The 25,704-nt window shown below is 47.4% G+C and overlaps 1 protein-coding gene and 1 pseudogene across 1 annotated transcript in view; one reads left to right on the forward strand and one right to left on the reverse strand.

Annotated features, from left to right (window-relative positions):
* Positions 1–25,704, reverse strand: part of KIF3C (kinesin family member 3C) — a 46,028-nt gene that overhangs the window by 14,156 nt on the left and 6,168 nt on the right. Inside the window, exons 2-5 of the mRNA XM_012788153.3 lie at positions 9,187–9,288; positions 8,406–8,528; positions 7,203–7,321; positions 6,646–6,762 (exon numbers count right to left, since the gene is read on the reverse strand). Coding sequence (XP_012643607.1) covers positions 6,646–6,762; positions 7,203–7,321; positions 8,406–8,528; positions 9,187–9,288 — 461 coding nt within the window. The remainder of the gene's footprint in view (positions 1–6,645; positions 6,763–7,202; positions 7,322–8,405; positions 8,529–9,186; positions 9,289–25,704) is intronic.
* LOC105884361 (large ribosomal subunit protein mL46 pseudogene) lies at positions 24,621–25,480 on the forward strand (annotated as a pseudogene).

The following is a 25,704-nucleotide window of genomic DNA, read 5'->3' on the forward strand; positions in this document are numbered from 1 at the left end:
TCGGACTTTGGGGACTTGCGGCCTGTCCCCTCCGGTTGGCTGCCCCCCCTGCTCCACTGCACTCACTGCGTGTCTGAACTCTCCTCACTCTGTCCATTTCCCTTCTTGCTGCCCAACCCCTGCCTGGGAAGCTGCCACTCCTCCCTGTTTCAAGTCTCTTCAATGCTCACAGGCCTTTGAAGAAATGTAGGGACTCAACGCAGAGTTAAGAACGTTCTTATTAAGGTAAACTTGGCCTCTGTGACAAAACCAGTTTAACTTTCTTTCCTGCTTCTATTTAGAGCAAGGAATGCTCTCTCTCTAAACCCAGAGGCAGTCTGAATAAAAAATTAAAATCTGAAACAAAACCAACAAGCCAAACTGCTCTTCTATGGCACGTCTAAGGGATAGAGGCAGACTGGTTTCTCTGGGGTCCCCATAATTATAATATTGGCTTGTCAGTATGACTGTGCTATACTAGCACGCAACTATTCACTGATCACCTGCTCTCCACAGGCACAGGCCTGGAACTTTACACACATTGTTTCACTTCAACCTCAACAATCCTGCAAGGTACCGATTTTTTTTTTTTTTTTTTTTTGAGACAGAGCCTCACTCTGTCACCTGGCTGAAGTGCCGTGGCATTAACCTAGCTCACAGCAACCTCAAACCCCTGGGCTTGGGCCAGGAGCCTTGGTTCACACCTGTAATCCTAGCACTCTGGGAGGCCAAGGCAGGAGGATCGAAACTAGCCTGAGCAAGAGCAAGACCCCGTCTTTACTAAAGATAGAAAGAAATTAATTGGCCAACTAAAAATATATAGAAAAAATTAGCTGGGCATGGTGGCGCATGCCTGTAGTCCCAACTACTCAGGAGGCTGAGGCAGAAGGATTGCTGGAGCCCAGGAGTTTGAGGTTGCTGTGAGCTAGGCTGCCGCCATGGCATTCTGGCCCAGGCAACAGAGTGAGACTCTGTCTCAAACAAACAAACAAAAAACGCTGGGCTCAAGTGATCCTCCTGCCACAGCCTCCTGAGTACCTGGAACTAATAGGTATGCACCACCACACCTGGCTAATTTTTCTATTTTTTGTAGAAGGGGTCTCACTCTTGCTCAGGCTGGTCTTGAACTCCTGACCACAAGTGATCTTCTTGCCTCAGCGTCCCACAGCGCTAGGATTACAGGCGTGAACCACCGCGCCCAGCCACCTATTATTATCCTCATTTTTCAGGTGAAGAAACTTAGGTTCAGAGAGGATAAAAAGACTTTCTTGGCCCCCAGGTAAGCGCAGAGCAGGGACTAGAATTCAGAATGTTCTAAATCCAAATTCCAGTCTCTTTCTACTGCACTGTGATGCCTTTGCAAAGAATCTAGGGTGGCTGGGGTTGCAAAGGCCAAAGAGCTATATTACAATAGAATCTATATTACAATAGAATTTTGTGAACCATAAACCACGGCTATGGACATAGCCAAATACATAACCCTTAGAAGAAAATTTTGTATAAACATAATTAAAAATAAAGTCTATTGTGAGAAATTAAAAATAAACAGTCATACTTATAAAATAGTTATTGCTGGAGCTGTTTGCAAAAATATTTTTTGAAACTAATTTTAATACAAAATTGTTTGTAATTCTGGATATAATACCTCACCTGAAATTATTTTGTATCAACTAGTGGCTGCATAGAGATAGTGGAGAACAAAGAGAAAGGGACAGTCTTCCAAAATGAGCTGATATGGGGCACGTCTCAAGAGTTGCCTGACAATAACTCCTTGTTCTAGAGAGAGGCTCGGGTAAGAGTGTGGGGTAGATGCTTGCAGCTGGAGTAGGAGGAGGGAGAACGGTTGCCCAACAAAGGCTTTCTAAAGGGACAGCACACCCTTAGGTAATTTCTTTCAACGTTTTTTCCTCTAGCTTTGAGCAGCCTTCAGCATTCTCATCCCCAGAATACCGCGGGCCAAAATAAAGCAAAATATTCTGCATGGAACAATGCCCCGATTAGTTAAATGTGCTTTGGAGAGAAAGAGCTTTTCTGTTTGTGTTTTAGGCCTGATTAAGTTATGTTGCAAATGCTGGCACCCAGTGCTGCAGGGAGCTGGGAAGTTTGTCCCACGGCCTCAGACCCCCTGGCTCCCTGAAACGAGGAGAGCTGTGTCCAAGGACCTCCCTGCCTTCATCCTTCAGAACTGAAATGAGGGATTTGGGGCAGGTGACCTCAGAGATCCCCGCCAGTAATCCCTGCTTCCTCCTGCTGCCTTCCCAGCCCCCTCTGCTGTGTCACAATCACAACTGGGATTTCCATTATGGTGGCATTCTTTCTACTTTATTCTAATCACTACTGCTTTAAAAAAAAAAAAAAGGAATTTAAAAAACTTGTTTCACATAAAAATTACTACATTCATTTTTATTTGTCCTTTTCTTATTTTTTAAATTTCTCAAATAAATATTAAATATTGCAGATTGTAGTCATCAGACATAGCAAGCTGTAGCAACAGAAAATAGTCATAATTACCTGATCCTTTTTTTTTTTGAGACAGGGTCTCTCTCTGTCGCCCTAGCTAGAGTGCAATGGCGTCATCGTAGCTCACTGCAACCTCAAATTCTCGGGTTCAAGTGATCCTCCTGCCTCAGCCTCCAGAGTAGCTGGGACGACAGGTGTGCACCACCACAGCTGGCTAATTTTCCTATTTGTTGAGATGGGGTCCACTATGTTGCTCAGGCTGGTCTTGAACTCCTGGCCTCAAGCAATTCTCCCACTTCAGCCTCCCAAAGTATTGGAATTACAGGCATGAGCCACTGTGCTATATGTGGCTATATATGTGGCACTGACCTATATTTCTTAATAAGTATTTTTGAAGTAATTTATTTCTTGGAGTTCTATTGTAGAGCAATCTGTAGTAACTGTGCATATAATTTACAATTAAGGACAGCAGAGAACACGGTATGTCATAATTACCTTAATATCTGTTACCCTTACCCAGATAAAAGTCTGAATATTTTCTGTTTATATATATTCTGTCATTATTCCAAGCAGGTATATATTCTGTATGAAACAGCATGGATGACTAGGAATGGTGGCTCATGCCTGTAATGCCAGTGATTTGTGAGGCTGAGGCAGGATTGCTTGAGGCCAAGAGTTTAAGACCAGCCTGGGCAACATAGGGAGACCCTGTGTCTACAAAAAATATTTAAAAATTAGTTGGGCATGGCGGCATGCACCTGTGATCCCAGCTACTTGTGGGGTTGAGGCTTGACTCCAGAGTTCGAGGCTGCAATGAGCTCTGGTGATGCCACCACTGCACTCTAGTCCCAGCAACAGAGCAAGACCCTGACTCAAAAAAAAAAAAAAAAAGCATGGTTAAGTGTGAATAAACTTAACGATAGTCTTGCTCTGTCACCCAGGCTGGAGTGCAGTGGCACGATCATAGCTCACTGCAGCCTTGAACTCCAGGGCTCAAGTGATCATCCTGACTCAGCCTTCCAAAGGGCTAGGATTGAAGGTGTGAGCCACCATGCCAGCCTATGTCTTCAATATAAAATTTTCAGCGAACACAGTCTAATTGGGATTCATCTAGAAGAGTTGCCAGTATGAACCTGCAAATGCAGACTCAGGAGCAACTACGCACAGATTTAAGTTAAAGAGCGTGTGTACTGGGACTGATTCTTTCCAAAGAATCACAGGAAAGAAACCAATACAGAGGTGAGCTAAAGCAAGAGGCATCTGAGGAATGACAAGTTTTCTGGTTTTCCAATGGCAAAGAAAACCCTGAATCCTTTTCTCTGTGCATGACTTTCCTTGCTCAGGAAGGATGGTGGGAGGAATCAGAGAAAGGAAGGGTGGGAGAAGAACATCAGCTGTCCTTTCCCTGTCTTCAGCAACACTGTGGCCGAGGGCTTTCGGGGCATGCGTTAGAATGCTTAAAGTGCAGAAATTTGCCTTTAAAGCAGAAGATAGGGATAGAAAAGACAATGGGCTAGAAATGACAACAGTTAAACAGTAAAGAAGGATCAGTATTTTGGCAAGCTTATTTCTTTTTTAAAAGTTTTGCTGGTATCTACTCTAAAAATTATTTGAAGTGTGCTATTTTAAGATAGCTATTTTAATTTTTTAAAATCTGTGAATGGTTTCTCAGCTTATGCAAACCATTTTATTTTTGCAAAAAAAAAAAAAAAAAAGAAAAGAAAAGTTTACGTGTAGGAAAAAAAATGGAAAGTTCCTATCCAAATGTTAGCAGAGGCTACCACTAGCTGGGTGGAATTTTCATTTTTTCAATATTTATCTAAATTTTCCATAACAAAAACATATTGTGTTTGCAAGTGAAGTAAGAGTTGTTTAAAAGGAAGTCAGTAATTTTTTTTTTTTTGAGACAGGGTCTCGCTTTGTCGTCCCAGACTAACATGCAGTGGTGTCATCATAGCTCGCTGCAACCTCAAACTCTCGGGCTAAAGTGATCCTGCTGCCTCAGCCTCCCAAGTAGCTAGGACTACAGGTGCACGTCACCCTGCCTGGCTAGTTTTAAGAAAGTAAATTTAAAAAAAATATAAATAGGCCAGGCATGGTGGCTCATGCCTGTAATCTTAGCGCTCTGGGAGGCCGAGGCAGGAGGATCGCTCAAGGTCAGGAGTTCAAAACCAGCCTGAGCAAGAGTGAGACCCCATCTCTAATATAAATAGAAAGAAATTAATTGGCCAACTAAAAATATATAGAAAAAATTAGCTGGGCATGGTGGCGCATGCCTGTGGTCCCAACTACTCAGGAGGCTGAGGCAGAAGGATTGCTTGAGCCCAGGAGTTTGAGGTTGCTGTGAGCTAGGCTGATGCCACGGCATTCTAACCTGGGCAACAGAGCGAGACTCTGTGTCAAAAAAAAAGAAAAAAGAAAAAAATATATAAATAAAGAATGGAAGTTGTTCATATCATTAGGCAGAAAGCTCATCTTAACCTCAGGCAAAGCACCCACCACCTGCCTGCTTTGGGTCTGGATCACATGCTTGAGACAGTCAAGTCAAAATCACACAAAAACATTTTGAGAAATGAATAAACTCCTCTTAAGCAAGAAACTGCAAAACTCAAATCAAAATCCTTTCTCAGTTCCAGATTAGAGGATAAAGAGGCATAACAATGAAATGAAATGTATGATCTCATGTGGGGAGGAAGGGAAATTGCCATAAAAGGCATTACTGTGAAATTGGCAAAAATTTAATATTGCCTATATAATAGTATTGTATCAATATAAAATGTTCTGAATTTGATCATTGTACTATGATTATGTAAGAGAATTTTCTAGTTCTTAGGAAATATAGGAAAAGGGTCAGGATGTCTGCAATTTAATCTCAAATGGTTGAAGGGAAGGGGGAATTAATAAAGACATCACAAAATGTTAAAAATTTGGTGAAAGGTTTATGGGAATTCTTTGTACTATTGTTACAATTCTCATATTTCAAAGTAAAAAGTTAACACATGCCTTATCGGAGCCTCTCTCACCCCATATCTAGTTGAGTACGTTGATGACACTACTGCATCCAAGGTAAATAAATTCCTCCACCTGCAAACTTTCAACTCAAAATTTTTCCAAGCATAAAACAACCCTACCGAGCAGAAGCCTCCAGCAAATGGCACTAAAGGAGTGGTTTTCAAGCCTGGCTTCACTTTGGAATAACCTGGACACTTTGGAGGAAACAAACACAAAACATAAGTCCTGGGATCCACCCAGAACCCTTTGGAGGTCAACTAGCTGGGCTAGATGATTCTAGTTGCAGCCAGGATGGAAAACCTCTGCATTGAATGATATACTACTGAGAGTCCCTACTTAGATTGGAAAGGTGGGTTGTAAGTCCAAAGTTGACACCACTGAAAAGTCCTCTACTTGAACCTGCCACTTACAAACTTGTGTAGTGTCACCATGGTTAGGATCAGCCTTTCAGAAAGTAGATGAAGTAGGCATCTATTGCTCCAGTAAGAGGCTGTAGACCTCTTGCTAGCTTCCCACCCTAGCTTTTGGAAGAATTCTGTCCTATCTTAGCATTAACATTTCTAGGATGGAGAGAGAAAAGAATCTCGGGGTATGTGCGTTTGTGTCCAGCTTCCTAAATCTGTATTACCTCTGTATACAGATTTGCGATTGAGGGACAGTGTTTCTCTTGAGTTGTTCTTCATGGCCACCAGCAGAGGGAGCTACACACCTAGCCAATAGACACAGCTGCACCTAAGCGCTAGCATGTGGAAACAGGTGGAAATGCTGAATCACCCAGATGAATGGGGCTAGGATTGGATCACATCTCTATCATTCCATGGTCTGATTATTTCTCTGCATTTCCCACTGGACTGTGAGCTCAGACCATGTCTGATTTAACCTCTGTCTGCAGAGTCTCGCACAGTAGTGCCGGGCAAATATTAACTGTGGTTGCTATTTCTGGCAGGTGACAAATGAGTATTCACCAGAAGTGGCTACATGTTAGCACTTTCTGGAATTGTCAAGAGGCTGAGATGCTCTCCCTCTCCTGGCTAGAACCCTCACAGGGTATTTTCTACATCCTGGGACAATAAGATACTCTTTTTTCCAGAACACCCTTCCTTCCTGGAGACCCCTATGAATTAGATCCTAAGAAATGCATCCCCCACTTGCTCCTGCCCATCCCACCCCCAGACCCCTGGGATAGAGACTCACACTCCAGCTGGCACCAGCGGCTGGAACTTCCACTGCTCCTCCTCACAGTCCAGGAAAAGCCGGTTCATGATCTTGTTCTTCTCCTCAGGGGGGATGAAGTTCTCGATGATTAGGTACCTAGGAGCAGGAAGGAAGCAGAGACGGGGAACTGGGGGAGTCAGAGACCACACGGTGCCTGTGAAGCTTGAAGGATTAGAAGCAACAAGCCAAGAGGCAGAGGGACCGGAGGGAAAACCAAAAAGCTGCGGGGAAAGGATCCCTATAGAAATACAAGAGCTTGAAAATCGCTGCTTCTCATGCGTAGACTATAGCCTTGGGGCCTCTGGAGTTACTGTTGGCCCAGCGTGGACTTTGCGGGGGTCATCAATACAGGCCCAGTAGGTAGAGGAAACTCCACAACGGGGGCCGTCCCTCATCCCTCAGATGTGTTTTATTGTTTAGGGACCCACGGGTGCACAGACAGTCAGAATGGGGCCTTCAGGAAGGAGTCTGCAGGGAGAGGCCCTGAGGAACGAGGGCTGGCTGTAGGGCCCAGGAGAGGGAGAGGAGGGCCCTACTTGAGCTTGAGTTCCCGCGTCTGCTCATTCTGTGCCTCCTCCAGGTCCTGCCGCACCCGGATGTACTCGTCGTGTTGGTCCTGGATCTCTGCCTTCACCGCCTGCAGCTTGGCGTAGAGCTGGGAGAGCACAAGTACACCTCAGGGGCTGCCCACGGTGGCAGTGAGGCCCGGTCCCCTGGCCTGGGCGCCAAGGGCTGCAGGCTCAGGCCCACCAGCCCAGCCCAGGATAAGGCTGGGGACCCTTGTCTGAGACCCCCTTGCTGCCCAACCCACCACGAACTGGGCTGGGCTCTTTAAAGGGCTGTCCCATCCCTCTGCACTGAGGCCTGTGGCCATTACCTGCTCTTTCTCCGTTGCTATCATGCAACATTCAAATCGGAAGGGACCCAAGGGACCTTTTGGTCCAATACCCTCGTTTTATAGACGAGGAAGCTGAGGCACAGACTTGCTCATGGTCACACAACTAGCCAACAGGATAGCCAGAACCAGCACGCAGGTTTCACTGCAGACCCGGGGCTCAGGAGTGGGAGGCCTGGGTGAGTCTGGGAGTGACTCATCCCACTCCTTCCTCTCCAGGGGCTCTCAAAAGCGCTGGCCATCCCATGCCGCTCCTGACCCACTGAGCGGTGTGTGGTGTAACTGCCGTAAGGGCTGGGCCTCTGCCTGGCCTGCTCCAGGGCAGCCCTGAAGGCCTTCCAGGTCCTTCCCAGAGACCAAGCTGGACCCTGCTGCTTCCTGCCCTAGACCCTCATCTCATGTGCACATCTTCCCCTTGCCAGGGACTTCGCAGTGTCCTGGTGACAGATATTCTCATCCCTTCATGTCCTTGAGGGCCTTATGCTCCCTGCCTGAGCTTCCCAGGCTCGAGTCTCCTTCTCAGGGCTCTTTGTACTTCCCTGGCCCTGCTCCAGGCACAGCCATGCAAACTGTGACTCACTGGTGACACTGTAAAGAGGGAAGTTGACAACTTCCCATGAGGATGGCAACCTTGCATACTGGAAGTGACGGAGTCCCCAGCCTGTCAGCCTACCCTGGCCAGGACAAAAGGCTCTATTCTACCCCCAACACCAAACTCCTGCCTCCCCTGCTCCCCACCCCGGAGTCCAGACCACGTGACTCGTGACTCGGGGGTTCAGCAGTTCAAGCAAAGTGGGGAGGGCAGAGGCTTCTGGGCCCTCAGCACACCTTGACCCCATCTCACCTTCTTGAGTTTCTTGGTTTTGACCTCCACCTCCTGCTGCAGGGACGTGTAGGTGCCCCGGAGCTCCATGGTCTCCTCGTCTCGGAGCATCATCTCCTGCTGCATTTCCCGCTCACGGCGTTTCTAGGCCAAGGGTGGGCAGGGCGGCTTAGTGGGGTGGCACATACTTGGGAGAGCCAAGAGAGCCCGGGGACCAGCCTGCTCTGCCTATCTTGGAGTCTGGCTTCTCCATGACCCACGTCCACTGCTTCTCCCCAGTCCTATGTGGAGCCTCTGCGAACCCCCTCAGCTCTATGGCCGTGACTTCGCCAGGCACTGCGCCATGTGGGTGGAGCCCCTGGCTCTAATGGCTGGCACACTCCAGGGGTATTAGCCAAATATACAGATGCCCACCACTCTGGCTTCCAAGCTGCCTCATCCTCAGCCATGCCACAGTTGATTGGTAAGACCAATAAATTGTGGTTCTTGATGATTTGGGAAATAGTCATATAGTCGGCAAAGAACTCACACCCTGTGGAAGGCCCAGGAAGTAGCACCCAGTGCCTTGTAGAGGCTAATGTCATGGAGAGCCATCACTTCCTCTCGCCAGCCAGCTAGCGGTGCCCCTGCCAGATGGAAGACCCTGGGCTAGTAGACCCATGGGCCCCAGGGCGGGATGCCTTAGATTCTCAGCACTGTAATTCCAGGGCTCTCAAGTCCATGATGGCTAACTGCTCTACAACCCCCAGACATGACCTGGAGGCCATGTGCCCCAAGGGGACCTGACGCCTGGCAGCCCCACCTGCTCGGCAATCTCCTGCCTCTTCAGTTCCAGCATCTTCTGCTGCTCATTGGTATGATCCATGATGTTCCTACCCCCGATGAGCAGCTTGCTCTCCATGGCCTGGGGACACAGAAGGGTTAAGATACAGGCTTTTCAAAGGGCCACAGCATCCCGAGCTGGAGAGATGTTGCTTCCCTGTTCCGTGGTCCTTCTAGAAGTAGACACAGCATGTGTCCCACATGGGGCCTTGTGGCCCTCAGTGAGAATGGAGTTTTCCCCTCCAGCCTCTTGGGCCCTGGCACAAGGCTTCCATTGTCAGCAGGACCGTTAGGGAGGCAGAGAGGGAGCCCCTCAGGGAAAACAGGGCACCTGATCTGTTTGCTTTGGATACACAGGGCAGGTCGGTTCACCAGGCCTGGAAGGAGGGTGGGGGTGGCAATCTAATCCTGGCAACCAGAACCCAGCTGGTGTTCAGGAGGCGAGAGAGAAGATATAGTCACTGGGCAGCCCAGCCCTTTAGTTCACTGGCTTCTGACTCAGGAATACAGCTCTCAACACAGGCAGCAGGAAAGGGTCTAATCTCCAGCTGGCATGGACAGCAGAAGAAAAGCCAAAGGGAGAAGACTCCACAGCAGGTAAGGGACATGGGGCCCCAGAGCACATGAGCTTTGGACACGGCCAGAAAGACTTGGGTTCTACCAAGGCTGTGGGCAAGTTAATCCCTTCGGTTCTCACATCCATAGTATTGGAACACCATAATGCTCCAAGATGGCTAGCAAACATTTGATGAGCGCTAACTCGCTGTCAGGTGCTGAGCTAAACCCTTAGTGGCCATTATTTCCATCCTCCCCTAAGAGAGAGGTATTGGTCCTCTTCCCCGTTTCACAAAGAAATTGAGAATAACCAGCCCAAGGTCCTGCAGCTAGTAAGTATCAATGACAAAGAGGTGACATTCGAACCCAGTGCCCCTGCCTCAATCTGTGAGCCCTGTGCTGTGTCAGTGCTTGGCACAGACATTCAGCCATTGCATCTGAAGCTGAAATTATATTGAATTTGTATAAACTGTGTAAACTGTGACTGCATACGATGCAATTTCACTACTGCCAATGTGAGGGAGCTGTCCCAGGGTAGCCAGTCGTCCTCTGATTTCATCACAGGCCTCCTGGAGGGTTGGATCACCTTGAGCCACCATAAGAAATTGGCTGCTTCCCCACTGGAATATTTCCCAGTGGAACCAGCTGATCTGCCTGAGGGCTCTTAAATCAGGGGGTGCTGTCAGACTAGGGGAGCAAGGTGCCACTTGTGAGGTCTACATCACTGGAGACAGAGCAGGACGGGGTTAACGGTTGCTTTGGGAGGTCAGAAGTCGGGCTATGTGAGTGTGCCTGAGGACACTGAGTAAAGCTGGGCCACCTAGAGCCATGAGCCTCACCCCGACCTGGAGGTCAAGGAGAGAAGAAGGGGCCCTTGAGCCCTTGAGTGGCTGGCTGTCCTTGCTGCCACACCATAGCCACCTGGGCTCCTGGTTAACAGTATCACCAGCTACCCCATCACCACATCACAGACCTAAACTCATCCTAGACTCCTTCTCACTCGAGCTGGCATCTGTACGATGCAGTGAGCACCTCCTTAAACTGTGCGCTCAGTGGTCACCAGCCTCACCCTTGTCCCTGCTCCACACCGCACCCACCACCCACATCTGCCCAGGGATTAAATGCCATCAATCTGCTTCTTGGTGTGGCTCACATCATCCCTCCTTTTTGTCCTCCCTGACACCTGCTGACTTCATTGGGATCAATCCTCATGACTCGCTGGAGCCACTGCTATGGCCGCCCTGCTGCCTCAGTTTCACCTTCCATCCACCCTCCCCGTGACATCCAGGGGGATCCTCCAGAAACAGAAGTCTAAACAGCTGCTCTTCTGCTTCAAGCTACTTAGTGGGCCTCCGTCCCCGGCAGGATGAAACCCAAGTCCGCGGCAGTCACAGTTCCCGGGGGCCGGCCCAGCCTCCCAGCCTCCCAGTCTCCTCTCACCGCTCACGCCCCCCACATGGCACACTCTGCACGCCAGCTTCCCCAAAAGAATCCCAGCTCCCTCAAAGTGCCGTGGCATTTCTCAATTCTGGCCTCTTCCTCCCACTCCACATCCACCTGGAAAACCGCAACTTATCCTGCAAGACACAGCTTGAGTGTCTTGGGAAATGTTCCCTGATCCATTCAAAATTGCTCTCTTGGGCATCCTCAATCACCAGGACATTTCCCACTATTTCCCACAATAGAATCCTTGTTTATATGCTGTCTTCCCCGTGAGCGCCTTCAGGGCAAGAATCACATCTTACCCATATCTGAGGGTCCCCGGGGCTTAGCACAGTGCTTGGCATGTGGCAAGTGATGAGCGTTTGAAAAAACCAAATGGAATCCTTGGGATAGTCCCAGGGGGAGTTGGGTCCATCCTTTGGGCTCTCTTATCCAGAACAGGCCCAGACTCTAACTCGGCTTTTCCTCCTTCCATGGATCAACTCTCACTCTCTCGCAGGCTCTGAGCACCTGGGAAACCTGGCAGGAGGGGTGGGGCGGACGGGGAGAAAGGAGAGGAACCATCCGGGGAGGTGGGGGGGGGAAGTCCCCTGAGGTTGTGGACCATGGATGACCCATTGTTCTAACTACCGGGTTAGAGCGATGGTAACTAACCAACTTGGTAACTAACCAAATCTTCAGGGGCCCACCCGCTGGCCTGGTCTCCAAATCTGGGACACACTTGTCCACTTCAACCCCAAGTCCTTGCATTTTCCTCAGCATTTTAGGTGACTCTAGCATTCTTCACTCTTTGCCACCTAATAAAAGACACTAGTTCTCTAACTTTGCTGCATATTAGAATCACTTGGGGAGCTTTTAAAAAATCCAGAGCTAGTGAATCAGAATCTGCACTGTACTGAGATCCCTGGGTGACCTGCATACACATTAATGTTTGAAAAGGACTGCTTTAAGGGGCAGACTATTAACACCATCATTTTTTCAATGAAAGCTCCAAGAGGTTAAGTAACCCATCCAAGGTCACATCAAGGCCATTAAATTTAAATGCAGAACCCAGACCCAGGCTGGCCTGGCTCCAGAGCCCAGGCCCTTCCTATCGCAGTCATTGCATGAGTGCTCTAGGAAGGAGAACCTGCTAAAGGAATGTCAGCATGTTTCCAGCAAGAGAAAATCGTGTCTGATTAATCCCTGAGAGTTCTTTCAAACTGGGACAAAATAGGTTATTACAGCACATGGGGAAGCAGTGACCAGAACTTTGGATGTTAAATGCTGCTGGCAAGGTTGCACATCAGAGGTTATTCAAAGTTACTTGTGGGGTGGAGGGCGGGTCAGGAGACAGAGAAACGGTAAGTGATTTTTCATAAGGGGAAGTGGATTAGGGAAAGGAAACAGAAATAAACAGGCATTTCCCTACATGGAAAAACACTCAAGTGTTGAACTACGGGATTAATCTCTGTTAGAAACTGTGCAAGAAAGAGTGCACTGGTGAAATACCCAGCTTCAGAGATGCCCCCAAATCCCTCCAGGTGGTGAGGTATAGGAGAATTTCTAGGCCATGTGAGCTGACAAAAAAGGGCAGATGCGTGTCAATTACAACTTTCCATTTGGGGGAAAAGTAATCCTAACTTTACTCATTAAATGATAGCTGTGGGCAATCAGTTATAAGCAGAAAAAAGGGGGGTGGGGGATGTAATTCTCTATTGTTCCCAGAAGACAATGGCTTAATATGCTGCCACAGCTAAAAAACTCAATAGCATCTGGCCAGGCACCATCATGAAGGCTTTTTGGAAACAAAACAAAAACCATTATACCCTTGTCTGAAACCATGATGCAGCTGAACGTGGAGGACTGTGTGTAGCTCCCTTACTGCATCTCCAGGGACATAAAGGAGAGACAAGATCCAGGGAAGGGCAGCTAAAACCATCCCATGGCTATTATAAGAGACGTCAAAAAATAGGACTCTTTGGTCTGCAAAGACAAAGAAAGGTTAAGAGGATAAGCCTGGACACTATACAATAAAAAATGGGAATGAAAAGGAAAGATTCAGACTTTTCCAAACAACCTGAGTACACAGAGTAAGGGCTTACACATTGAGTTTTGAAAGCAGAAGTTTTTAGAATAAAAGTTTCATTATTTATAGAAGGTAATAAATTAATGAAATTTGTTGCCTCTGTAGTTGGCACCGGATTAAAGACTTAATGGTTTATTAAGGAATTCTGGGGACACATTTTTAATCTTTTATTGTCTTTCCTTTCAGGAAAAAAAATGTACAAACATCAAAATAACCACAGTAATAAAACAAAATGAGGCCGGGCGTGGTGGCTCACGCCTGTAATCCTAGCACTTTGGGAGGCCGAGGCGCGCGGATTGCTCAAGGTCAGGAGTTCGAAACCAGCCTGAGCGAGACCCCGTCTCTACCAAAAAATAGAAATAAATTAATTGACCAACTAAAAAAATATATACAAAAAATTAGCCGGGCATAGTGGCTCATGCCTGTAGTCCCAGCTACTCGGGAGGCTGAGGCAGTAGGATCGCTGAGCCCCGGAGATTGAGGTTGCTGTGAGCCAGGCTGACGCCACGGCACTCACTCTAGCCTGGGCAACAAAGTGAGACTCTGTCTCAAAAAAAAAACAAAACAAAATGAGAAATATAACCTATTCTGTACCATGGCTAATCATTTTCTTTCATTTTCCCTGTTTTTTTCTCCAGAGTTTTATATATGCACACATGGTTTTTTTACCTCTAAAGATATGGTATAAATATAAGCTTATGTCCTGTTATTTTCACTTTATCTAATATTCAAGCCTTTTTTTCTTTTTTTTTTTTTTTTTTTTTGAGACAGAGTCTCACTTTGTTGCCCAGGCTAGAGTGAGTGCCGTGGCGTCAGCCTGGCTCACAGCAACCTCAATCTCCGGGGCTCAGCGATCCTACTGCCTCAGCCTCCCGAGTAGCTGGGACTACAGGCATGCACCACCATGCCCGGCTAATTTTTTGTATATATATTTTTAGTTGGTCAATTAATTTATTTCTATTTTTGGTAGAGACAGGGTCTCGCTCAGGCTGGTTTCGAACTCCTGACCTCGAGCAATCCGCCCGCCTCGGCCTCCCAAAGTGCTAGGATTACAGACGTGAGCCACCGCGCCCGGCCTTCAAGCCTTTTTTTACTTCCATGTTTATGATTATAATTTTTTTTTTTTTTTTTTTTTTTTTTGAGACAGAGTCTCACTTTGTTGCCCAGGCTAGAGTGAGTGCCGTGGCGTCAGCCTAGCTCACAGCAACCTCAAACTCCTGGGCTCGAGTGATCCTTCTGCCTCAGCCTCCCGGGTAGCTGGGACTACAGGCATGCGCCACTATGCCCGGCTAATTTTTTATATATATATCAGTTGGCCAATTAATTTCTTTGTATTTATAGTAGAGACGGGGTCTCACTCTTGCTCAGGCTGGTTTTGAACTCCTGACCTTGAGCAATCCGCCCGCCTCGGCCTCCCAAGAGCTAGGATTACAGGCGTGAGCCACAGCGCCCGGCCTATGATTATAATTTTAATGATTGTATAATAGCTAGAGTAGATAGTCTGTAATATGTTTAGCTCCCATTATAAGATATTTAGGTTGTTTACAATGTTTACAATAAACATCCTTGGTACATATAATTTTTTGGTTTTAGATGACTTTCTTAGAAATTTCAGGAGTGGATAAAGGGTTATAAACATTGTATATATTGGAATATACTGTCAAGTTCCCTTTCTAATGGTTTATATCACTTAAACCTCTGTCAGCAGCAAATGATGGAATCACTTTTATTACAGTATCACAGGCATGAAGTATTATCATTATTTATTATTATTTTATTTTATTTTTTACTTTTTAGAGACAGAGTCTTGTTCTGTCACCCACGCTGGAGTGCAGTGGTACAATTATAGTTCACTACAACCTCAGACTCCTGGGCACAAGGGATCCTCCCACCTTGGTCTCCTAAGTAGTTAGGACTATAGGTGGGTTCCACCACACCTGGCTAATTTTTCTATTTTTTGTAAAGACAGGAATTGGCTACGTTGCCCAGGCTGGTCTCGAACTCCTGACCTCAAACAATCCTCTCACCTTGGCCTCTCAAAATGCTGGGATTACAGGCATGGGACACTGTGCCCTGCCAATCATTATTTTAAAAATTTGTTGCAATAATAGATGTACAATGGAGCCTCCCCATTCATTTATTTTATAATCGCCATACCTCATGGAGGCCTGATCTCTCCTTTCCCTGTAACATACTCTTTTGTGCCATTTTTTTTTTTTTTTTTGTGTGATTTTTAAGTGAAGAGATGGACCTCTGATTCAAAACAATTCTTTGTTTATTCAACTTCCACCTCCCCCAGGCACCCACACCTAGGTCCATGCTAGTCTCACTCAAAGGCTATCACCTCACCCAGTTCTTGAATCCACCTGGACATTGTCAGGCAGAATTTGAGCCGCCACCAGGTCTGATGCATCGGATCCCTGGTCCCAGCCCTCCTCCACCCTTATCCCCATGGCACGATTCCCAGGACCAGTTCCTGCACCAGTTCCGCCTAACCGGCTTCCGAGTTAGATCTCCTCCAAGCACCTAGAACCCGCTTCAAGATCTCTCCTGCTGGCTGGGCCCGGGCTCCATGCAGAGAATGGCTGGACACTGACTAACTGCCCATTATCACCCCACTGCACGTGCCCAGCGCCCCTACTTTCTGTGCCAGCCCCACCGGGACCCAGCACAGACGTGGTCTGAGTAGCAACTGGATCTGCCTTATGGGTAATTCGCCAAGTCTCGCCCACTTGCCCTGACCCACGCGCTCAGCCAAGCCCAGCCGGCCGACAGACCAGTGCTGTGCGGAAGAGGGGCCAGCTCTGGCAGGAGATCGGTGTGGGGCTCAGTCCGCGCCCAAGGTATCCACCCCTCTACCTCCCTAGTCTCACCCATGCTGCCTGCTTTGCCCCACACTCTCGTTACGTCACGCGCAAATTTCCTTTCTTGCTTTAGAGATAGTTTCTTTTTTTCCTTTTCCTTTTTATTGTCCCCATTTCTCTGAGGATACCAGTGGCCATCTCCTCCTTTCCCTCACAGATCTCTCTCCTTACCCATCACCTAGGGAGGGGAGGGAGGGACAGGGATGCCTCCAACCTCCAGCCCCAGTCCGGGCTGGGGCGTGCAAAGCAGAGGGCCTGGGAATATGGAGTTCTAGTCCCCAGGAAAGTTCCCTGGAGCTCTCAGCTGCTGCAGTCAATGCTGCCTTTGTGATCTCTCAGGGCAAGAAGACAGGTGGGTGGGGCCCGCACACAGGACTGGGTTTAGTCCTGCTGGTTCTAAATAAGTCCAGTGTAACCAAAAGGCCAGCAGAGGCTGTGGGGGTGGCAAAGACAGGGCTGGAAGCTCCAGGGCACCATGGTCTGACTGCCGAGAGAGAGATACAAATGGCAGGGCAATCAGGGGGACCGCAGGGATCATTGTCTCCCCCCCTCCCCCGCCCCTGGTACTTTATAGATGGGAAACTGAGGCCTGGAGACAGAGTCCTCTACACCTGGAGTCTCCTAATTAAGAAATCTTGGCCAGGTACGGTGGCTCAGGCCTGTAATCCTAGCACTCTGAGAGGCCAAGGCAGGAGGATCGCTTGAGGTCAGGAGTTTGAGATCACCCTGAACAAGAGTGAGACCCTGTCTCTACCAAAAAAATAGAAAAAATTAGCCAGGCATGGTGGCACACACCTGTAATCCCAGCTACTTGGGAGTCTGAGGCAGGAGGATGGTTTGAGCCCAGGAGTTTGAGGTCTTTGTGAGCTAGGCTGGGGCCACGTCAATCTAGCCCAGGTGACAGAGCAAGACTGTGTCTCAAAAAAAAAAAAAGAAATCTTTACATCTATCTGCTCTTATATTGACTATGCACTTTCCAAATAATTTCTCAATTTGATCAGAGCCCTAATTCTAGGTATCACAGGCAGGTCAGCTGCCTGACAATTAACAGCTGGGATCACCACAGGGACCATGTCAGTTTGTAGACAGCTTGGGCCACGCAGAGGCTCACCTTTCCCTATTCCAGGAGCAACTGGAATGCAAAACCAGGGGCGGGAGAAAGGAGGCACCAGTACTCACTAAGTGCTGATTGGGAGCCAGCAAGGGAACAGCCAGGCCCAGCCAGCCACTTTTCTGGGAATATACCATCAAGTACGATTTTAGAAGGACAAAGAAGCCAGACAGGCCCCTGTCACTGCCAGCTAATCTATGACAATCTGCAGGAGGCCAGAGGCTCAGATGCAAATTGCCATGTGCCTTGGCTGGGCTAGGTCCTTTTCACATCAATCACCCTAGTTAATCATCACAAGAACCTTATGAGATAACACTTATGATCCCTATTTGACAGACAGGTGCCAAGGCTGAGACAGGTGAAATGACTTGCTCAAAGTATGGAGACAGTAAATGTCACAGTGATATTTGAACACCAGCCTCCTAACTCCAAGTCCAGTGGCCTTTTCTCTGTCCCACAGCTTTCTCCCGGGTTCAGGGAGGAAGGTGCCTTAGAGAGAAGCAGCACTTGGTGTCTGTACCATTGCCAACTCAGGAACCATCAGCAAAGCTCAGAGCACCACTGCTTTCTCTTCCGGCTGAAATAGGCAGGGCTCTGCCGAAGATGCTTCTGCCTGTGCAAAACTTTCACGGGGGCCTCTGAGATAAGTGGGTAACCGTGTGTTGGTGGGGAGGGTGTCAGGACCACTAGAGTCCCAGAGAGAGGCTAAAACCTGGAAGAATGCTGGTGGGGAGGGCCACTCCCAAGTTCCATGGTAGAATGATATAAAGCGTCATGGGCATGCGGGACAGGGGGTCTCAATCTTGGTAAATACTCTGCCACCCTCTTTGCTACAAAATCTAGAGCATCAGCCCTCTGGATTCCAGTTTTCTCATCTGTAAAATGGGGAGAATACCTGCTACCTGGTAGGCTTTGGGCAAGAATGGTGAGTTGGATAACAGATGTGAAAGTGCTCAGTAAATGACAAAGAACAACTGAAAGTTAGTTGTTACTCATGTTTCCATACCTTGTTGGTATTTACCCATCACTCACCACAAAAAGCAAAATAACTATCTCAATGGACCCTGCTTCCACCTCTTAGAAAGCGCAGCTACTCCAACCCTCACAGACCTCGTTTCCTCTTGTGGCTCCCTGATTGTAGGTCTTGAGGAGTCAGCAGTAAGGGAAGAAGAAATGGCAGAGACAATGGAGAAGGGATGAATAGTGCTATTTTCAGATGAATAGTGCTATTTTCAGTGATTCTCTGCCCTGGGGATGTAAATCAGGAGATTGAGTCTAAATCTCCTCCTTGGATGGCTCAAAATACACCAATGTTTCCAGTGCTAGGAATATGCTTCTGAAGCAGGACAATTAGAGACCAGGGAAATATTGGCCAGGGAATGAAGGGAGCCGGACTCCACTCCCAGCCTCGTACTGGACAAGGCAGGAACATGCGAAAGCACTGCATGCAGCTCACCTTGAAGAAAAACAGGAAGAAAAATAATCAGTCCTTCTACTTTAGAGAGAAAACCACAAGCACCTCAGGCTAATCCTTATCTTTCTCCCCTATTTCCCTGCTTATTTGTGGCTTTCTAGAGGGCTTCTCTCCAGGATCAGGGATGCAAATCCAGATGACAAAAGGCTACAGAGTCAGAACTGGATGAACTCAAGGATGTATAATAGTGTAGCCTCAGCATTTTACAGATGAGGTACAGGGCCCAGAGGGGTTAGGCGGGTGGCCCTGGGTCACACAGCCTCCAGGTTCCCAGTTAAGGCCGGGTCATTTCTCTCTATCTGTCACTGCCCCTCATTCAGGCCGGTCTCTAACCCTAGGCTCCTGACCCACTGCTTCCAAGGTGAATCAGCAAATGGTACAGAAAAGAAGGAATCATCTGTTTTTGTTTTTGTTTTTTTGAGACATTTTCTCACCCTATTGCCGGAGGTAGAGTGCAGTGGCAACATCATAGTTCATTGCAACCTCCAACTCCTGGCTCAAGCGATCCTCCTGTCTCAGCCTCCCGAGTAATTGGGACTACAGGCACGTGCCACCATGCCTAGCTAGTTTTTCTTTTTTGTAGAGATGGGTTTTGCTATGTTGCTCAGGCTGCTCTTGAACTTCTGGCCTCAAGCAATCCTCCCAACTTGGCCTCCCAAAGTGCTAGGATTACAGGCAGGAGCCACTACACCCGGCCAGAATCATCTATTCATCATTTCTTATAACTCCTAGGCCTAGGGGAAGTGACTTGTCCAAAGTCATAAGATTACCAATAACTGGGTATAATTGAGTATTATTATCAATCCTGGATTTTCCTGAATTATCCATTACCTTTAAGTGAATCTTCCAACCAGGTGATAACATATATCTTTTATATTTTTTCCTTTTTTAACCATAGAACCCTGACAAAGAGCTTTTTCCCTTAAAAAATTAGACTAGTCTTTGTTTAATTAAAAATAATATATGCTTATTGTAAAAAAAAATGAATAAAAGTAAAAAAAAGTATAAAGCCAAAAATAAAAATTCCCCTCCATGTTAAAATTCCTAGTTATAACCATTATTAGTGAGTTCTTATGATTCCTTCCAGAAATATAAAGATGAAGCTAACTATACCTACTGATTTATGTTCTTGGCCATAGTTACTCAAAAAGATTTGTTGATTATATGAATCAGTGGTGCTGGGCTGAGGTCAGAGGCTGAGGGTTTGCATGATACGGGAACACGGAGATGAGTTAAGCATCTCAGGAGACAAGAGTTCCCACTGGGGCCTGTTAGCCAGGGCTCTGGCATAAATCCTTCCTTTCTGAGCTGGCATTACAGTGCGGAGGTGACGACCATAGGCTATGGAGTCAGGCAGACACAAGCTCATAATTCTGGCCCTACCAATTCCTGAATGGGTGACCTTGGGTTGTTCATTCCTGAATATGCCTCATTATCCTCATTTGTCACATAGAGATTAAAATAGAACTACTTAATGGTGCTATCATGAGGATTAAATAAAACAATGCACGTAAAGAATACATCGGAGCACTTGGCATCAGCATGCACAGAGCACGGGAGCCACCATTACTACTGCTGTCATTGTTGTTTTCCTGCAGGCCCACCTGAAGAAAGAGGACTGCATGCAGGTCCATTAGCTAGTGCTTTAGACACAGCCCCACCCAGGGCCTGGCACTCTTCTGTTGCATACACCTGGGAGGAGAGCAAGACAACTAGAAAGTAACTCTTTAGTCTGAGCAGGAGTTAGTGCCCAGGAATTTCTCACAATATTACAAATTCTAGATACACCACACTGCAAGTGTGCATGCCCTATAAGCTCTGAGCACAGCCCCACAGCTGCGAAGCTGGATCTGTGGGAAGGGGACCATTTACTTATGTGAACTAAAATGCTCCCCCCCACCTCACCAGCTGAATGAATGGACCCCCTCTTGGCCAAAGGAATATCCTAAAGCAAAATTTTCTGCCAGGAGGAGGGAGGTCAGACATGCCTTTATCATGCCCCCTTTCCTTCTTGGAGACTTCCTTTGTAACCCATTAACAGGCCTAAGGATATGCAAGACAAATCTGCAGGTCCTCAATTTAGGCAACAAATGGTGACAACAAATGTTGGCTTATCTCTGGTAAACAGTTTATGTTAAGCCATCCCAAGCCTTTAGACAAAGCTTCATGTCTTTAGCCAATTACAATCCAAAGAATCTTTAAACCCACCTATAAGCTGTAAGCCACCCCCACTTCGAGATGTCCCATCTTTTTGGGCCAAACCAATGTATGCCTCCCACATATTGATTGACGGCTTTACCTGTAACCCCTGTCTCTGAAATGTATAAAAACCAAACTGTATCCCAGCCACAATGAGTCCACTCGCCCAAGGCCTCTTGGCAGTGGCTCCAGGTCATGGTCCTCAAATTTGGCTCAGAATAAATCTCTTTAAAATTATTTTGCAGAGTTTGGCTTTTCTCCGTTGACACTTATCTACTCAGACATGCCACCTGCTTGGCAGCTCCAGAAGAGGTGCCCCAGACTGGGCGGGCACAGTGGGCTGGCCGGGCACAGGCAGGAGAAAAGTGGACCTCTCTGTCTGAATTCCAGGCCTCTCCTCCTAGTCTTCAGAGCACAATGAGAACATTATCAGAGCCACTTTATCCAATCTCTGTGCTATCCAGGGGCTGGAAGTGACTAAGGGCAATATGATAATATGCACTTCCAGCCAGCACACAGCATGAGAAACCTAACACCAGACCAAAAGGCCTGCTGAGCCCCAACACAGCATGAAGCCCAGAATCTCAGACAGAAACGAATTAGTCCTGGATACTTCCTATTGGCCAAATCTTCATGTTACAAAATGCCCCCAGCACATGACAATTCTGTTAACTGACTGCACCCACAAGGGATGAGAAGGAATACGAGTCACTGCTCCCACCAACACTGAGAGGCCATGGACTGTGACCTAGATGCCCGGAGCTTGGGTCACTTGTTCCCTCAACGTCTGATCATGAAGGACTCCGCTGGGATAGGGATGAGGGTGCACACAGCCCCCTGATCACCTAGCCCCATAAATCTGAGTGTCTGGTGTGGGGTTGGTGTCCTTGGGGACATTCAAACAGAACCAGTCCAGCTTTGGGAATGGAGACACTCCCAGGTCACTGGAGAGTCTCTGGAGGCTGGGTACAGCCCTGTTTGGAGAGTAACATCAAGATCAGGACAGTGGAAAGATACTCAGTATTTAAAGAACCTCCTCTATAGCACTTCTGCTCCCAACTGGGGTTTCTTCCTGCAGTCCATCCCTTTACCCACTCTCTCTCCTTCTTCCTCCCTGCCTCTCTCTCTCTTTCCCCCCTTCATTGTCCCACTCCATTTCTCTCCTGTCTATCCCCCCTATTCTCTTTCTTCCTCTCTTCCCTTCTTCTCACTGCCTTTAACTCTTCTTTAACTGGCCATGATAGAGAACTGAAAAGTATCATTTATTATTGGCTGAATTCATACCACATTAAATTTTTTTTTTTTTTTTTGAGACAGAGTCTCACTTTGTTGCCCAGGCTAGAGTGAGTGCCGTGGCATCAGCCTGGCTCACAGCAACCTCAATCTCCGGGGCTCAGCGATCCTACTGCCTCAGCCTCCCGAGTAGCTGGGACTACAGGCATGCACCACCATGCCCAGCTAATTTTTTGTATATATATTTTTAGTTCGTCAATTAATTTATTTCTATTTTTGGTAGAGACGGGGTCTCGCTCAGGCTGGTTTCGAACTCCAGACCTTGAGCAATCCGCCCGCCTCGGCCTCCCAAAGTGCTAGGATTACAGGCGTGAGCCACCACGCCCGGCCTGCACATTAAATTTTAAACTCTCTGATCTTAATTTTCAAAAGATGAACTGAAAAAAATAAATAAAAAAAAAAAGATGAACTGAACATCTTATATTTTGCTATAAAAATGCTATTTTAAACTTTTAAGACAAAGGATTTTTTTCTTAATTTAAAAAAAAAAATTCCTTGTTTGTTTTTGTTGAGACAGAGTCTCACTCTGCCACCCTGGGTAGAGTGCAGTGGCATCACTGTAGCTCACTGCAACCTCCAACTCCTGGACTCTAAGCGATTCTTCTGCCTCAGCCTCCTGGGTAGCTGGGACTACAGGCGTGTGCTGCAGTGCCTGGCTGGGTTTTTTAAAATTTCTTTTTGGTAGAGATGGGGTTTCACTCTTGCTCAGGCTTGTCTTGAACTCCTGAGCTCAAGCAATCCTCCCACCTGGGTCTCCCAGAGTGCTAGGATTATAGGCATGAGCCACCGTGCCAGGCCGAGAAAGGGGTTTTAAAGATCATCTAGTTCAATGGTTTTTCTGATACATGAGCCCCTTAGAGCACCGCTGAATACCGTCTCTCCTTGAACACCTCCAGGGATGGGAGCCTATTACTTTACTGAGGCAACGTTAACATGTAAAAAACTGTCATATTTAATGTATACAACCTCGATGAGTTTGGGGACAAGTATGCACCCATGAAACCGTCACCACTAAGGCCACCCATTACTTCTTGAAGCAGCCCAATTCTGACTGTTAAAAAGATCTTCTTTATATCCAGCTTAACCTGCTTCTGTTATTCCCACTCCCTGGTCACCAGGGACAATCCGGGACACAAAACCAGTGCAATTAGCACAAGGACAGGGAAGCACGTGTTGGGTTCAAAGGACAGAGCAACCAGCCGGCTGCAGGGTTGTCCTATTGGAGTGACTTGCTAAGGCAAGATGGAAAAGATATATGACAGCCACACTCTGACGGGCCTTGAGTACCAGGCTAACACGTGGCGTGTCTGACATATCAGGGAGGTGGCCAAGTGACAACATGGCAGTTGGAGATAACAGTAACAGTAACTATTTACTGAACACTTATGTTCAGGGACTGTACAAAGTGTTTTATATTGACTACTTGTTTAATTCTTTCAATAGCACTAGAACGTAGGTGCTGTTACTATCCCATTTTATAGCTGAGGAAACTGGCATGCAGAGGTTTCAGAACTAGTCAGTCATCGAACCCAGCCCTGCCTGACTCTGGTGCCGTGGCCTGCACACGGCCTACGGAACAGGGGTGGCAGAGAAACCAGGACAGGAGACCTGGACCTGGAAGTCACTCACACGGAGGGAAAGAGGGCTGAGAACAGAGGCCATGGGTCTCATCCTGGCCCTCTCCTGAAGAAGAGCCCAGTCTCCATTTCCAGTCTCGGGCTTAATTCTAAACTCTATCGGTCCATCTCCAGCTGCCCACTGGGCTCTGTCACCTCAAATGCAGCACACCTATAGTAGCCCCTATCATTTTTCACCGCCACTCCAACAGCTAGTTCCCAATCTGATTTTGTTAATTCTTTTTTTTTTGAGACAGAATCTCGCTTTGTTGCCCAGGCTAGAGTGAGTGCCATGGCATCGGCCTAGCTCACAGCAACCTCAAACTCCTGGGCTCAAGCAATCCTACTGCCTCAGCCTCCTGAGTAGCTGGGACTACAGGCATGTGCCACCATGCCTGGCTAATTTTTTCTATATATATTTAAGTTGGCCAATTAATTTCTATTTATAGTAGACGGGGTCTCACTCTTGCTCAGGCTGGCTTCGGACTCCTGACCTCGAGCAATCCACCTGCTTCGGCCTCCCAGAGTACTAGGATTACAGACGTGAGCCACCGCGCCCAGCCGATACTGCTAATTCTTTAAGCAGAAAAGAGCATCAAATTTTGTGTCAAACCAATTTGGGTTTAAATAGTTCTACCATATACACACCATGTGGTCTCGGAGAGCTACTTCACCTCAGTGGGCCTTGGTGTGCTCATCTATAAAATGGGAACAATAACCTTTCTTGGAGGGGGGTGCTTGTGTGGATTGAATGAGACGATCCGTATATAGCATAGCACTTGGCATAAAGCATGTGTTCAGTAAACATTACTGACTCTGTTAGGGGTGGCGGGGGCTGGTGGGGGTTTGAGAGGCTCTAGGCCAGTAGCCTGGGTTCTCACAGCCTGGCCCTTGCAGCCGCACCCTCAAACAAAAGATCCCCATGGCACCTGTTGAGCACATTGTGCCTGCAGTGTCCACTGCTAGTCTCCAAGCTGTTGACCGCGTTGCAGGAACAGATAGTGGCTTTGCTACAGCAGATCAAGAGAAAAGCCTGCACTCAGACCATGAACTTCATGCTCTGGATGAAAGCGACTTGCAAGAAAGAAGGCCGACTTGTGTGATGAAGAAGATGAACAGGATATATTGCTGGTGCAAGATTTGGAAGATATGTGGGAGCAGACATTCCTATAGCTCAAACCTGGAGCTCACATAACAGAAGCCGATAAAAAGAATGACTGAACTTCACTGCACGGAAAGCTGGACAGGAAACTTACCCCACTGGTCAGAGAGAAGCCTGGAGACCAGGATGTTCGCATGTTGCCCCAGGCAGAGTGGCAGCCTGGGGAGATCCTTCAAGGAACAGCTGAGCAAACCCTGGCCACGCTCTCAGAAAACACCATGGAAGCCATGTTCCTAGGAAATGCACTCTGTTGCCACTACAAGTTCAAGTTCCCCCAAGCAATGCAGACAGAGAGTAACCTTAGGGCCAAAGTATTCTTCAAAGTACTACTACTAACTGGTGACTTTTCCCAGGCTGGGAAGAAGGGCAATCACGTGTGGGTCAGTAAGGAGGAGCTGGGTGACTATTTGAAACCAAAAATATCTTGCTCAGGTTAGGAGATTTCTCTGGGACCTTTGGTGGACTGAGCTGCCTGTAGACAATGCTTAGAAAAGCCTGGGATTAGAGCCTCAAGAACATGTGATTGCCCCACATTTGCAGGTAATATCTAACAACAAAGTAAATTCTGAGAAACAAACAAGTTTTTTATCGCATTAGTCTCAAAAAAAGAAATCATTAGTATTGCTATTACTGTTGTTTCTCAGGCTTGACACTCTGTCTTGCATTTATAGTTAATCCCACGATGAGAGGGGGCAGGAAGAGGGACCCACAAA

Source organism: Microcebus murinus, chromosome 3, assembly GCF_040939455.1.
Source record: "Microcebus murinus isolate Inina chromosome 3, M.murinus_Inina_mat1.0, whole genome shotgun sequence".
NCBI lineage: Eukaryota > Metazoa > Chordata > Mammalia > Primates > Cheirogaleidae > Microcebus > Microcebus murinus.